Below are 13,154 nucleotides of genomic sequence, written 5' to 3'. Positions count from 1 at the left end.
GTACCTGATCTGTTCTTCCATCTCCTTTTCACTTGACAGTCTGAAGTTTCCATTCAGTGCGATGACATATCTTCTGTTCTTTAATGCTGATTATAAATAGAATCTGTATTTGAACTTGCAAGTATGTTATCCTTGTCTAATGCGGTAACATTATCTTTGATCAATACTGGAATCTACACCAATGCCTGCATTACCCTCGCTGTGTCTTTTCTTTTACCCTGCCTGAATACATTGCAGCTGGGAATGGTGCTGATTCACCATTCCAGCTGTTCCCTTGTCTCCCCTCAAAATGTTATAGAATCATAGGAAAAAAATGTTCTGCAGCCTCTCTGATATCCTTGGTCTTGACATGAGAGAGGCAACATATCCTTTGGGATTCCGTTCTTCTAATTGTTGACTTCTCCTTTGATTACTGCATTTTTACTTGTTGTACCAGTGCATCCATTCCTTTTATATTCATTTTATGGGATGTGAGTTCCTTTAACTAGGCCAGCATTTATTTCCCATCCCTAGTTGAATTCAGAAGGTGATGTTGAGCTGCCTTCCTGAACTGCGGTGAAAAGTCTGACAACACCAGGTTTTAGTCCAACCTATTTATTTGATAATATACTCACAAGCTTTCGGGTTAGTCCCTTCGTCAGGTGAATGGAGAGTTCTGGCCTCAGACAGAGCATATAAAGCACAGACAGTTTAGAGATTACTGATTAGAATGCGAATCCTTACACCTAACCTGCTGTTCAAGACCTGAAGTGGCTGATAATGTGAGTGGAAGGAGCACTGATCACAGTTTAAAGAGATGTGTATTGTCTCCAGACAGTACAGTAAGTGAGGTTTTGCAAACCCAGGCAAGTCACGGGGGTTACAGATAGTGCGGTAGTACCCCCGTGACTTGCCTGGGTTTGCAAAACCTCACTTACTGCACTGTCTGGAGACAATACACATCTCTTTAAACTGTGATCAGTGCTCCTTCCACTCACATTATCAGCCACTTCAGGTCTTGAACAGCAGGTTAGGTGTAAGGATTCGCATTCTAATCAGTAATCTCTAAACTGTCTGTGCTTTATATGCTCTGTCTGAGGCCAGAACTCTCCATTCACCTGACGAAGGGACTAACCCGAAAGCTTGTGAGTATATTATCAAATAAATAGGTTGGACTAAAACCTGGTGTTGTCAGACTTTTCACTGTGTTTACGCCAGTCCAACGCCAGCATACCCACATCATTCCTGAACTGCTCCAGTCCATGTGGTATAGATACACCACAGTGCTGTTAGGGAAGAAATTCCAGGATTTTGACAAATCACCATTCCTTCATTGTCGCTATGTTTCCAAGTCAGGATGCTGAGTGACTTGGAGGGGGAGCTTGAAAGTGATGCTCCCAGGAACCTGCTGCTGTTGTCCTTGTAGATTGTAGTGAACATGGGTTTGGAAGATGCTGTCTAAGGAATCTTGGTGAGTTTCTGCAGTGCATCTTGTAGATGTACAAAAGACTGCCACTGTTCATCAGTGGTGGAGGAATTGAATGTTTGAGGAAGGGGTAGCAATCAAAGAGGGAGCTTTGCCTGGTAGTGGACAGGCTTTGGAATGGTTAGGAGTTTCCAGCCTTTGGCTTACTCAGGTAGCCACAGTATTTATATAGCTAGTCCTGTTCAGTTTCTGGTCAATGACAACCCCCAGGATGTTGACAGTGGAGGATTCAACAATGGTAATGCCATTGAATGTCACGATGTGGTGGTTAGATCCTCTCTTGTTGGTCATTACCTTATGTTTATGTAGTACAAATAGTATTTGCCACTTGTCAGTCCAAGCCTGGATTAGACATGTTGCATTTGGACTACTTCAGTATCTGAGTTGTGAATGGTGCTGAACGTTGTGCAATAATCAATGTCCGTGATGACTTAATGTGTTTTGAGTTTCTCGACAATGAGAATATCCCACATGCACTACCATCTGAGACGCATCATGGTAAACTTGTATGTTTGATTTCTGATTCACTTGAATCAAAAAAAAAAGTTGTAGGCAGGATATGTATGTGTTGTAAATCAGGTGTCTTTACACTTTAATGTAATTTTAACAGGTTTAAATATTGTTTGTATAGTCAGATGGTGTTGAATTTATTCTACACAAATATTCCTCTATAGCCTTTGCAGGACCCAGTGCTTTCAGTCCTTTCTTGATATCACATGGAATAAATTCAGTTGACTGAAGACAGTCAGCTGTGATGCTGTGATGTTCTGGACTCTGGAAGAGGCTGAGATGGATCTTTAGCGCTTCTGGCTGAAGATTGCTGTGCATGCTTCAGCCTTATCTTTTCCATTATTGAGGATGGGGATATTTATGGAGCCTTCTCCTCCAATGAATTGTTTAATTGTCTATCGCCATTCACAGTTGAATGTGGCAGGACTTAAGAGTTTAGATCTGATCCATTGGTTGTGGGATTGCTTAGCTCTGTCTATCACTTGCTGTTTATGTTTGACACAGAAGTAGCCCTGTGTCGGAGCTTCACCAGGTTGACACCTCATTTTTAGGAAAGCCTGGTGCTGCTCCTGGCATGTCCCCCTGCACTCACCATTGAACCAGGGTTGATTGCCAGACTTGGTGGTAATGGTAGAGTGGAGGCTGTGCCGGGCCATGAGGTTGCAGATTGTTTGAGTACAATTCTGTTGCTGATGGCCCTCAGTGCCTCTTGAATGCTCAGTCTTGAGTTGCTAGATCTGTTCGAGATCTGTTCGAAATCTGTCCTGTTGAGCATGGTGTTAGTGCCACACAACACAATGGAGATTACTCTCATTGCGAGGATGAAGATGAGACTGTGCAGTGGTCACACCCATCCATACCGTCATGGACAGGTGCATCTGCTGTGGCAGGTAGGTTGGTGAGGTTGAGGTCAAATATGTTTTTTCCTCTTATTGCTTCCTTCATCACCTGCTGCAGACCCCGTCTGGCAGTTATATCCTTTTGGACCCGACCAGCTCGATACGTAGTGCTGCTGCCAAGCCACTCTTAATGATACATATTGAAGCCCCCCACCCAAAGTACATTTTGCACCCTTGACACTTTCAGTGCTTCCTCCAAGTGTTGTTCAACATGGAACAATACTGATCCATCAGCTGAGGGAGGATGGTACATAAGAGCTTCCTTGCCCATGTTTAACCCGAAGCCTTGAGACTTCATGGGGTGCAGAGTCGATATGAAGGATTCCCAGGGAGACTGTCTCCCAGCTGTACGTCACTGTTCCACCACCTCTGCTGGGTCTGTTGTGCCGGTGGGACAGGACATGTCCAGGGATGGTGATGGTGGTGTCTGGTGTGTTATCTGCATGGTATGATTCTGAGAGAATGACTGTGTCAGGCTGTTGATTGGTCTGAGACAGCTCTCCCAATTTTGTTACAAGCCCCCAGATGTCAGTGAGGAGGATTTTGCCATGTCAGCAGGGTTGGGTTTGCCATTGTCACTTCTGTGTGTTTTCGTTGTCACTGTTGAACACAACTGAGTGGCTTGTTAGGCCATTTCAGAGTCAACCTCCTTGCTGTGGCTCTGGAGTCACATGTAGACCAGACCAGGTAAGGATGGCAGATTTCCTCCTTTTAAAGGACATTAGTGAAACAGATGGTTTTTTTTACGACAATGGTTTTATGGTCATCATGAGACTTTTAATTCCAGATTTTGTTTTATTCCACCATCAGCAATGGTGGGATTTCAGTCTGGATCCCCAGTGGCCTGGGTCTCTGGATTATTAGCCCAGTGACAATATGCCACTGCTTCCCCTATATGTCCTTTAGTTCTGGACTCCCTAGAAGTGAGGATATCTCTGGAAGATCCTTTTGTATAATTTGGATTTTAGTTGTCAGTTCACCTTTTCCTTTCCCTGCTCAGAATTCCATCTGTTTAATCTTTTCCTCTACCCTTTTGATTCCCTCATGTGCCTCAGTCTTGTCCCTTCAGCCCAGGTCTCCAACATGTGTTGCAAAAAGAGAAAATGGAAACTCAGCTCGTCTGGCAGCATCTATGGAGAGAGAAAAAGTTAATGCTTTGAGACTGTATGATTTCCTCAGCGTTAATGAGGAGCAGGCTCAAAGGGCCAAATAGACAACTCCTCATCCTAGTTTCTGTGTTCACGTGTGTCCCTCCCCTCTGGGTTCCTCCACTTTATTGAGCCCTGGGGATGATCTAAGGCTTGTGTGTTTTTTGCAGGACTCAAGAATATATTTGATAAGAAGAGCCCAGTGCAGCCAGAGTTGAGTGGCTCCTTTTCCTATGGCACCCTGGAGAATCCCATTGATACTCAGCAGCTACAATCCCTGCCTGAGACACAGCAGGAACCCACCAAGCCTCGATCAGACATTGTGTCAAAGCTGGATTGAACTCTGAAGCAGGCTGGAGAATGGGAAACTTATCCCGCTTGGGACAGTCCTGGTTTTTGGGCTTCGCTGGAACTGTTCTACAGTTCTCTTGGACATCGTATCTGAGTGACTGAGTGAAGCAGACGATACCTCAAGCTCCTGTCCTGCTCTGTTGGTCCTGTTGGAGTAACAGAATAAAATGTACATGAAATGTATATCGAATTATGGAGACAGATATGAATGAGGCCCTATCCCATTCTGAATATGCTGGGTTACCCAACCTGCCTTTGGTCGTCACTCGCTCACATGGATTATTGTCAAGCTCTTGATTTTGACCAGATGCATGCAATGCGGCCGTTTATTGGAAAAGCAAAGCTTCGATTTATTTAATGATTATACGTATTTGCTTTGTGAGAGTTCCTGAGGTGGGCATGGAGTTTCCTTTTCTATGATTTATTTATAAGAGCTCATGTTCATTATTTCCTGCACTTGATAATTGCTAAAAGAAGACTCATCTGAAATTTCTGTAGTTTGATTGCGGGAGCGCAAATAAATCAAAGGACTTGCAGTTGATCCCATCCTCAGCAGAACCAGATTCTGGATGCAAAGGGGTGATGCGGTAGTAAAAAAGAGCAGGGAACACATACGAACATAGAAACTAGGACGAGGAGTTGCCTATTTACGCCTTTGAGCCTGCTCCACAATTCAAAGTGATCGTGGCTGTTCCTCTGTCTCAATGCCATATTCCTGCTTTCTCCCCATACTCCTTAATGCCATTAAGATCTTTTTAAAAAATCAGTCTCTTTCTTAAATACATTGTGACTTGGCCTCCATAGCCTTCTGTGGTAGAATAAAGAAAATTACAGCACAGGAACAGGCCCTTCAGCCAATCATGCTGCTCGACTGAATTAAAACCCCTTCCAGGGACCATATCCCTCTATTCCCTGTATTTGTCCAGATACCCCTTAAAACTCACTATCGTATCTGCTTCCTCTATCTGACCCGGCAGCAAGTTCCAGGCACCTACCACCCTCTGTGTAAAAAAACTTGCCTCATACATCTCCTTTGAACCTTGTCCCTTGCACCTCAAACTTATGCTCCCCTAATAATTGACTCTTCCACCCGAGGAAGAAGCTTCTGACTATCCACTCTGTCCATGCCTCTCATAATCTTGTAGACTTCCATCAGATCGCTCCTTAACCTCCTTCGTTCCAGTGAGAACAAACCAAGTTTCTCCAAACTCTCCTCATAGCAAATGCCCTCCATATCGGGCAACATCCTGGTAAATCTTTTCTGTACCCTCTCCAAAGCCTCCACATCCTTCTGGTAGTGTGACGACCAGAATTGAACACTATATTCCAAGTGCGGCCTAACTAAGGTTCTTTAAGGCATCAATATGACTTGCTAATTTTTAAACTCAATACCCTGGCCGATGAAGGCAAGCATGCCATATGCCTTCTTGACCACCTTCTCCACCTGCATTGCCACTTTCAATGCCCTGTGTACTACACCCAGATCCCTCTGCCTCTCAATACTCAGAACGGTTCTCTCATTTACTGTATATTTCCTATTTATATTAGTCCTTCCAAAATGCATTACCTCACATTTGTCTGGATTAAACTCCATCCGCCACCTCTCTGCCCAAGCCTACAACTGATCTATATCCTGCTGTATCCTCTGATGGTTCTCATTGCTATCCTCAAATCCACCACCTTTGTGTCATCCTAAACTAATCGAACCAGTTACATCTTCCTCCTATTCATTTATATATATTACAAACAGCAAATGTCCCAGCACTGATCCCTGAGGAAAGCTAATTTTCACAGCCCTCCATTCAGAAACAAACCCTTCCACTGCTACCTCTCTCTTCTGTGAGCGAGCCAGTTCTGTATCCACCTTGCCAACTCATCTCTGATCCCTTGCAACTTCACATCCCCCTCTATCCTGCCTGAAGCATCTGTCTCCTGGGACATTAAGCTGCCAGTCCTGTCCTCCCCATAACCAAGTCTCTATAATAGCAACAACATCATAGCTCCAAGGACTAATCCAAGCTCTTAAGTTCATCTGCCTTATCTGTTATTCTTCTCACATTCCACCAGACCCTTTCTGATTAGCAAGCACACCCTGTGAGAGCTCCACAAGTTCACTGCCCTGTGAGTGAAAAACTGTTTCCTCATCTCAGTCCTAAATAGTCCACCCTGTATCCTGAGTCTTTGAGTCCGCAGTCAGGGAAAACATCCTCCCTGCATCTCATCTGTCCAGCCCAGTTAGAATTCTATACCTTTCAATCAGATTTCCTCTCACCTTTTCTAAACTCATGTGAATACAGGCCCAGCCGAACCAATCTCTCCTCAAAGGACAATCCCACCAATAGCCTAGTGACCCTCCACTGCATTCCATCTATGGCAAATATATCCTTTCTAAAGTAGGGAGAACAAAACTGCATGCAATGAACCAGGTATGGTCTCACCAAGGCTCTGTATAAGTGCAGCAAAATATCTCTATTTCTGAACTCAAATCCTCTGGCAATGAAAGCCAGCATACCATTTGTCTTTCTGCTTGTTATGCCAGCCTCTCCACTTTCCTTGAACAAGGACACCCAGATTCTTTTGTACATCCACATTTCCCAAAATATCACCATTAAGTTATCACTATAAGGCGCAAGTCAGGAGTCTGATTGAATACTCCTCACTCGCCTGGATGGGTGCAGCTCCAACAACACTCAAAGCTCGACACCATCCAAAACAAAGCAGCCCGCTTGATTGGCACCACATCTACAAACATTCAATCCCTCCACCACCAACACGCAGTAGCAGCAGTGTGTACCATCTACAAGATGCACTGCAGCAATTCACCAAAGATCCTTAGCACCTTCCAAACCCACGACCATCTCCAGCTAGAAGAACAAGGGCAGCAGATACATGGGAATGCCACCACCTGCAAGTTCCCCTCCAAGCCACTCACTGTGAGAAACACAGCTCACAGTTAAACAATTTAGTCAAGTCAAGTTCTGAAGGAGCAAGATTTTATTTGACGTTCTTGCAAGACCGGGTGTCTAGCAAAATAGGCACACCTCACATAGATTTGCAGCACATTTTATACCTTTTTTACAAGCATTGTGATGGCTTTGCAATGTGATGTTCTCCCCTAATTGGTGGTCCCTGTCCCATCTATGTGTTGACATTCCCCTATTGGCTCGAGGTGCCCTAAGTTCCTATCATCTCTACTCCCCATCTAACAATGTCTCCTGTTATCACAAGAGTGCATTAGCAAACTCATCCATCTTATCCAATACTGTTACATGTCCAGTTCAGATTGGCAGTAATCAATCCTTTGCCAACTTAATCACTGCTGTCCCGACTATCTCAGTGACCCCTTCCCCCTTTTATGCTTAGTTGTATAAACAACACATCTTGCAGACCATTTGCTTTTTATAACGTGGGCCTCTTACATTCCTGCAGGATGTGGTGTATGCTTCACTGCACATCACATCTCTGATGTTATCTCTACATTACAGGCAGTCTTTTTATTATCCCTAATTATTGCTGTGTTAGCAGCATCGAACCTTATGTCCTATGTTTGTGACTAAACTCACAGTTGTTTCCATAAAGTGGGTTATCAATATGCCTAACTATATCCAATCTATTTAACTTTAAGCTATTTCTCTATGCTCTACAAATATATGTGTTAACAACATCTTTACCTATTGCTCACACTCACCATCCTGACTTGGAAATATATCGCCGTTCCTTCGCAGTTGCTGGGCCAAAATCCTAGAATTCCCTCCCTAACAGCATTGTGGGTCAATCTACAGAACATGGACTGCAGCGATTCAGGAAGGCAGCTCACCACCACCTTCTCAAGGGCAACTAGGGATGAGCAACAAGTGCTGGCCAGCCAGTGATGCCCATGTCCACAAATGAATAAAAATAATAGTCTCTCCTTCTGTTCTTCACGCTGAAGTGTATAACTTCACATTTAACTGTGCTGTACTGAATCTGTCACATATCTGCTTACTCCCTCAACTTGTCAAAAGCATCTAGAAGCCTCCTTGCATCTTCCTCATAATTCTGCTTAGTTTGTATCATCAGCAAACAGCTATACAGAGGGAGGACATCTTGGTGGGATCATGCAGTGAGGCCAAATGGGTAGAACTCAGGAACAGGAGCAGTGCAATCACACTGTCCGGGTTGTATTACAGACCTCCCAACAGCCAGGGTGAAGTGGAGGAACTGATGTGTCAGCAAATAATGGGGAGATGTAAAAACAACAGGATTGTTGTGAATTTAACTTCCCCAACACAGACTGGGATTCCTTTGGTGCCAGGGACTTGGATGGGGCCGACATTGTTCAGTGTGTTCAAGAGTGCTTCTGTGGAAACTAAATTACAACTATGACAGACAACTCTGTCAGCAAGAATGAAAAGTGCAGACAAGGCCTGGGTGAGGTCAGCGGTTGCTGATTCAAAGTGACTAACCTTGTATCAGTTTGTTAAACACTGTTCCTGGCCATGGTTACAGGATGCACAGGAACAAATACCAAAAACAAGATATGGTGGCATATTATGCTAATAATGAATTTGGAGGGGACAGTTTTCTATTGGATAAGAAAAGACAATACTATGATTGGTAGATTATTATGTAAATTAAGGATTAGAATGTTGCTCATTTCTTATTTGCTGTAATGAACTGGAACTGCAAATCATCTGCATAAATTGCCAGAACACCTAGCAGTGTATCCCACAACATGTCTATTCTCCTTGTGTATAAGCAATAAAGCTTGGAAGTTTGAGCAGTCTTGGTGCTATAGTCTTGATTGTACCCAAGTCGACTACACTTTTTGAGGCAATATGTAGAGAACCCCTTTCCGAGTTGGACTATCTTAGACCTGGTTCTGGGAAATGAGCCCAGACAGGTGATGGATGTGGGGACCATTTCGGGGTCAGTGATCACAATTCTATAAGTTTCAAGATACTTGTAGAAAAGGGTACTGTCAGAATGGAAGTACTAAACTGCGGGAAGGTTAACTATGACAGTATCAGGCAAGAGCTAGGGAACGTCGACTGGGAGCAGCTGTTGGAGGGCAAATCCATATCTGATATGTGGGAGTCTCAAAAGTCAGTTATTCAAGACAAGTATGCCCCTGTAGAAATGAAGGATAAAGATTGCAAGATTCAGGGACCCTGGATGACAAGAGAGATTGGGAGCTTAAGTGAAAAAGAAGCAGGCATACATAAATTGCAGGAAATTCAAAACAGGTAAGGGTCTTGAGGGATAGAAAGATAGCAGGAAAGAGCTTAAACAGGGACTTAGGAGGACAAAAACACGGTGTCTGGACAATACATGAGTAGGGGGATATGGTCCCCTGGAAGGGTAGTGGGTTTTAGTTCAGTCGGGCAGCATGGTCGGTGCAGGCTGGGAGGGCCGAAGGGCCTGTGCTGTAATTTTCTTTGTGTTGTCCAAATGTGGGAACGTCATGTTCGGTTCCTTCATCCAGGTCATTTATAAATATCTTGAACAGCTGGAGCTCAAGCACTAATTTGAATTGATTTATTATTGTCACATGTATTGGGATACAGTGAAAAGCATTATTTCTTGCATGCTGTACAGACAAAACAAATTGTTCTTTGTACATAGGGCAGAAGGAAAGGAGAGAGTGCAGAATATAGTGTTACAGACATAGCTAGGGTGTTGATAAAGATCAACTTAATATAATTCAAAAGTCTGATGGAATTAAAGCATTGTTAGTGTTTTTAAGATTTAGAGTTCTGAAAGCATAGAATAAGAGTAAAAAAGAGAATTAGTAGGTATGCTGGACACAGCCTGTAAGAAGTTGCCACGCTTCGATGCCATCTTGATACATCCCTGCGGTATTCCACTAGTCTCTGCTTACCACTCAGGTAAAGACCCATTTATTCCAACTCCGTTTTCTGTCTGTCAACCTGTTCTTGATCCATGCCAATACAGTACCCCAATCCCACCTTGTTTTAATTTTGCCCACTAACCTCTTATGAGGGACCTTACCAAAAGCATTCTGAAAGTCAAAATACACCACATCCACTGGTTCTACCTTATCTATTCTGTTAGTTACATCCTCAAAAAACTCCAGTAGAATTACTAAGCATGATTTGCCTTTCATAAACCTAAGCTGGCTTTGTCCAATCCCATTAATTATTTCCAAATGTTCTCATCACATCTGTAATAATAGCCTGGGGAAGATGCTAGAGTAAAACTGCTCTGTAATTCTCTCTTTTCCCCCTCCCTCTCTTTTTAAATAGTGGGGTTACGTTTGCCACACCCCAATCTGGAGAAACTGTTTCAGAATCTATAGAATTCTGGAATATGACCACCAATGCATCCAACATTTCCAGAGCCACTTCCTTAAATATTCTGGGATGTAGATTATCCAGCCCTCTGATTTGTCTGTCTTTAGGGGTGACACAGTGGCACAATGGTTAGCAGTGCTGTCTCCCAGCTCCAGGGACTCTGATTCGATTCTCAGCTTAGGTCACTGTCTGTGTGGAGTCTGCACGTTCTCCCCATGTCTGCGTGGGTTTCCTCTGGGTGCTCCAGTTTCATCTCACAGTCCAAAAAATGTGCTGGTTAGGTGCATTGACCAAATTTCCCCTCAGTGTACCTGAACAGGCGCAGGAGTATGGCAACATGGGGATTTTCACAGTAACTTCATGGCAGTGTTAATGTAAGCCTGCTTGTGATACTGATAAACTTAACCCCGTTAATTTCCCCAGCACCATTTTCTTCTGAATACTGATTTCCTTCAATTCCGTCCTTTCAATGGATCCTTAGTTCCGCCTCATTTCTGGGAGGTTATTTGTGTCCTTTTGTGAAGACAGAATCAAACTTTGTGCTCAATTTTTCTGATTTTTTTTATTCCCCACTATCATTTACAGACCTCTGACTACAAGGGATCCACTTTGTCTTTACTAACATTTTTCCCTCTGTATATTTGTAGAAGCTTTAACAGTCAGTTTCTAAGTTCCCTGTAATTTTACTCTCACTTGATCAAATTTTTTGGCCTCTTTTGCTGAATTCTAAAATATTCCCGATCCTCAGGCCCTGCTGCTTTTTCTGGCAATTTTATATTCCTCCTCTTTGGATTTCATAGTAATCCTAATTTATTTTGTAACAGAATAAATAATTGTAATTCATGCACATGTTCTTTAAATATGAATCATTACATATTCACCATTGTGAGAGGAATTTTATGAGGTTTTCCACTGGGGTGTCGTATATTTGTTGAACCTCACTCAACCAATACATAGACTGCAAAAGACAGCATATAGTTAAAAGAATGAAAAGGAATTTATTTGCTAATGCATGCCTCAGGAGAGATGGATTGACTGTCCCCTCTGAGCTAATATTGCAAAGTAAAATTATATTATTCTAAACATTTGACTATACCACCCAGTCTTGTCAATCAGACTGGAGGGTCAGTCACAATACTCAATATTATTATCTTAGCCAATGACGTTCCACCTGTCAAGAGGAATAGGAGTTTATTAGCTTACTGCCCATGTAGGTTCCTTCCCTTTTACTTAGGAAACCTAACTCACGTTATTTCCAGTTTCCAAGGCCATAGCCAACATCTGCAAATTTTAATTGGTGAAAGGAGTCACTCTTTCACCGGAACCTGGGCCTTTATCAGCTTGAGAGACTGCTCCAGCCTCGCTACCCATCAACAAATTTACTCCCTTAAATTTCCCATCACTGCTGCACTTAGAACAAAGTTGGCCATATGTATTGAAATTTAATCATTTAAGCTTATAATTTTGTTAATTTGTGATTATACAGTTTATAATACTGTTGCATATTTTGTTCCAGGCACATTGTGAATTCTCAGCATATATAGAAGGCACTTTATAATTACCTTAAGTAACTCTACTTATTATAGTAAAACTAAAATGAAGGGCCTCATATTAAGAATTCTATACACTACCCCCCCATCAACCATTAACCCCTTTACTAAGACTCCCCAATCCATCCAATTCATGCCCTTTACCTAGATTCAGGCCCCTGATTGGATTGGACTTTTTCACACTCCATCTTGATGAAGAATTCTATCATATTATGATCATTCTTCCCCAAGGGACCCTGAACAACAAGATTGCTAATTAACCCTTTCTCATTGCACAGTCCTCAGTCTGGGATAGATAGCCTGTTCTCTAATTGTTTCCTCAATGTATTGGTCTAAAAACCTATCACCGTGTGTGGCATGGTAGCACAGTGGTTAGCACTGCTGCTTCACAGCTCCTGGGACCCGGTTTAGATTCCCGGCTCAGGTCACTGCCTGTGTGGAGTTGCACATTCTCCTCGTGTCTGTGTGGGTTTCCTCCAGGTGCTCTGGTTTCTTCCCACATTCTGAAAAATGTGCTGGTTAGTTGCATTGACCTGAACAGGCACTGGAGAGTGAATTTCACAGTAACTTCATTGCAGTGTTAATGTAAGCCTTACTTGTGGCTAATAAATAAATAAACCTATGACTTTTTCTCTAATGCCTCCCCTTATATCTCCACTGCTGTTTGGGGGCCTATAGGCAACCCCCAACAACACTGTCTGCCCCTTGGTGTTTCTTTTCTCCACACATACAGATTCCACATTATCATTTTCCAGTCAATATCATAAGAACATAAGAAATAGGAGCAGGAGTAGGCCATCTAGCCCTTCGAGCCTGCCCCGCCATTCAATAAGATCATGGCTGATCTGTCGTGTCTCAGTTCCACATTCCCGCCCTCTCCCCATAACCCTTAATCCCCTCTCTTATCAAAAACCCATCAACCCGCATAATGCTTTTAA

At 43.0% G+C, this 13,154-nt stretch overlaps 1 protein-coding gene and 1 non-coding gene across 2 annotated transcripts in view; both read left to right on the top strand.

Moving 5' to 3' along the window:
• The window catches only part of nipal3 (NIPA like domain containing 3), an 82,194-nt gene extending 73,059 nt beyond the window's left edge, over positions 1-9,135 (top strand). The window contains exon 11 of the mRNA XM_080211639.1: positions 4,193-9,135. Within this exon, the coding sequence (XP_080067765.1) occupies positions 4,193-4,362 (170 nt within the window). The 3' untranslated portion in view covers positions 4,363-9,135. The remainder of the gene's footprint in view (positions 1-4,192) is intronic.
• LOC145358069 (small nucleolar RNA Z195/SNORD33/SNORD32 family) lies at positions 1,882-1,958 on the top strand. Its single transcript, XR_013889437.1, has one exon. It is a non-coding gene; the product is annotated as a small nucleolar RNA Z195/SNORD33/SNORD32 family (small nucleolar RNA).
• Positions 9,136-13,154: the final 4,019 nt, after the last annotated feature.

This window comes from Carcharhinus amblyrhynchos, chromosome 24 (assembly GCF_965287045.1).
Source record: "Carcharhinus amblyrhynchos chromosome 24, sCarAmb.v2.hapA, whole genome shotgun sequence".
Taxonomy (NCBI): domain Eukaryota; kingdom Metazoa; phylum Chordata; class Chondrichthyes; order Carcharhiniformes; family Carcharhinidae; genus Carcharhinus; species Carcharhinus amblyrhynchos.
This window is presented reverse-complemented; position numbering and strand designations above follow the sequence as displayed.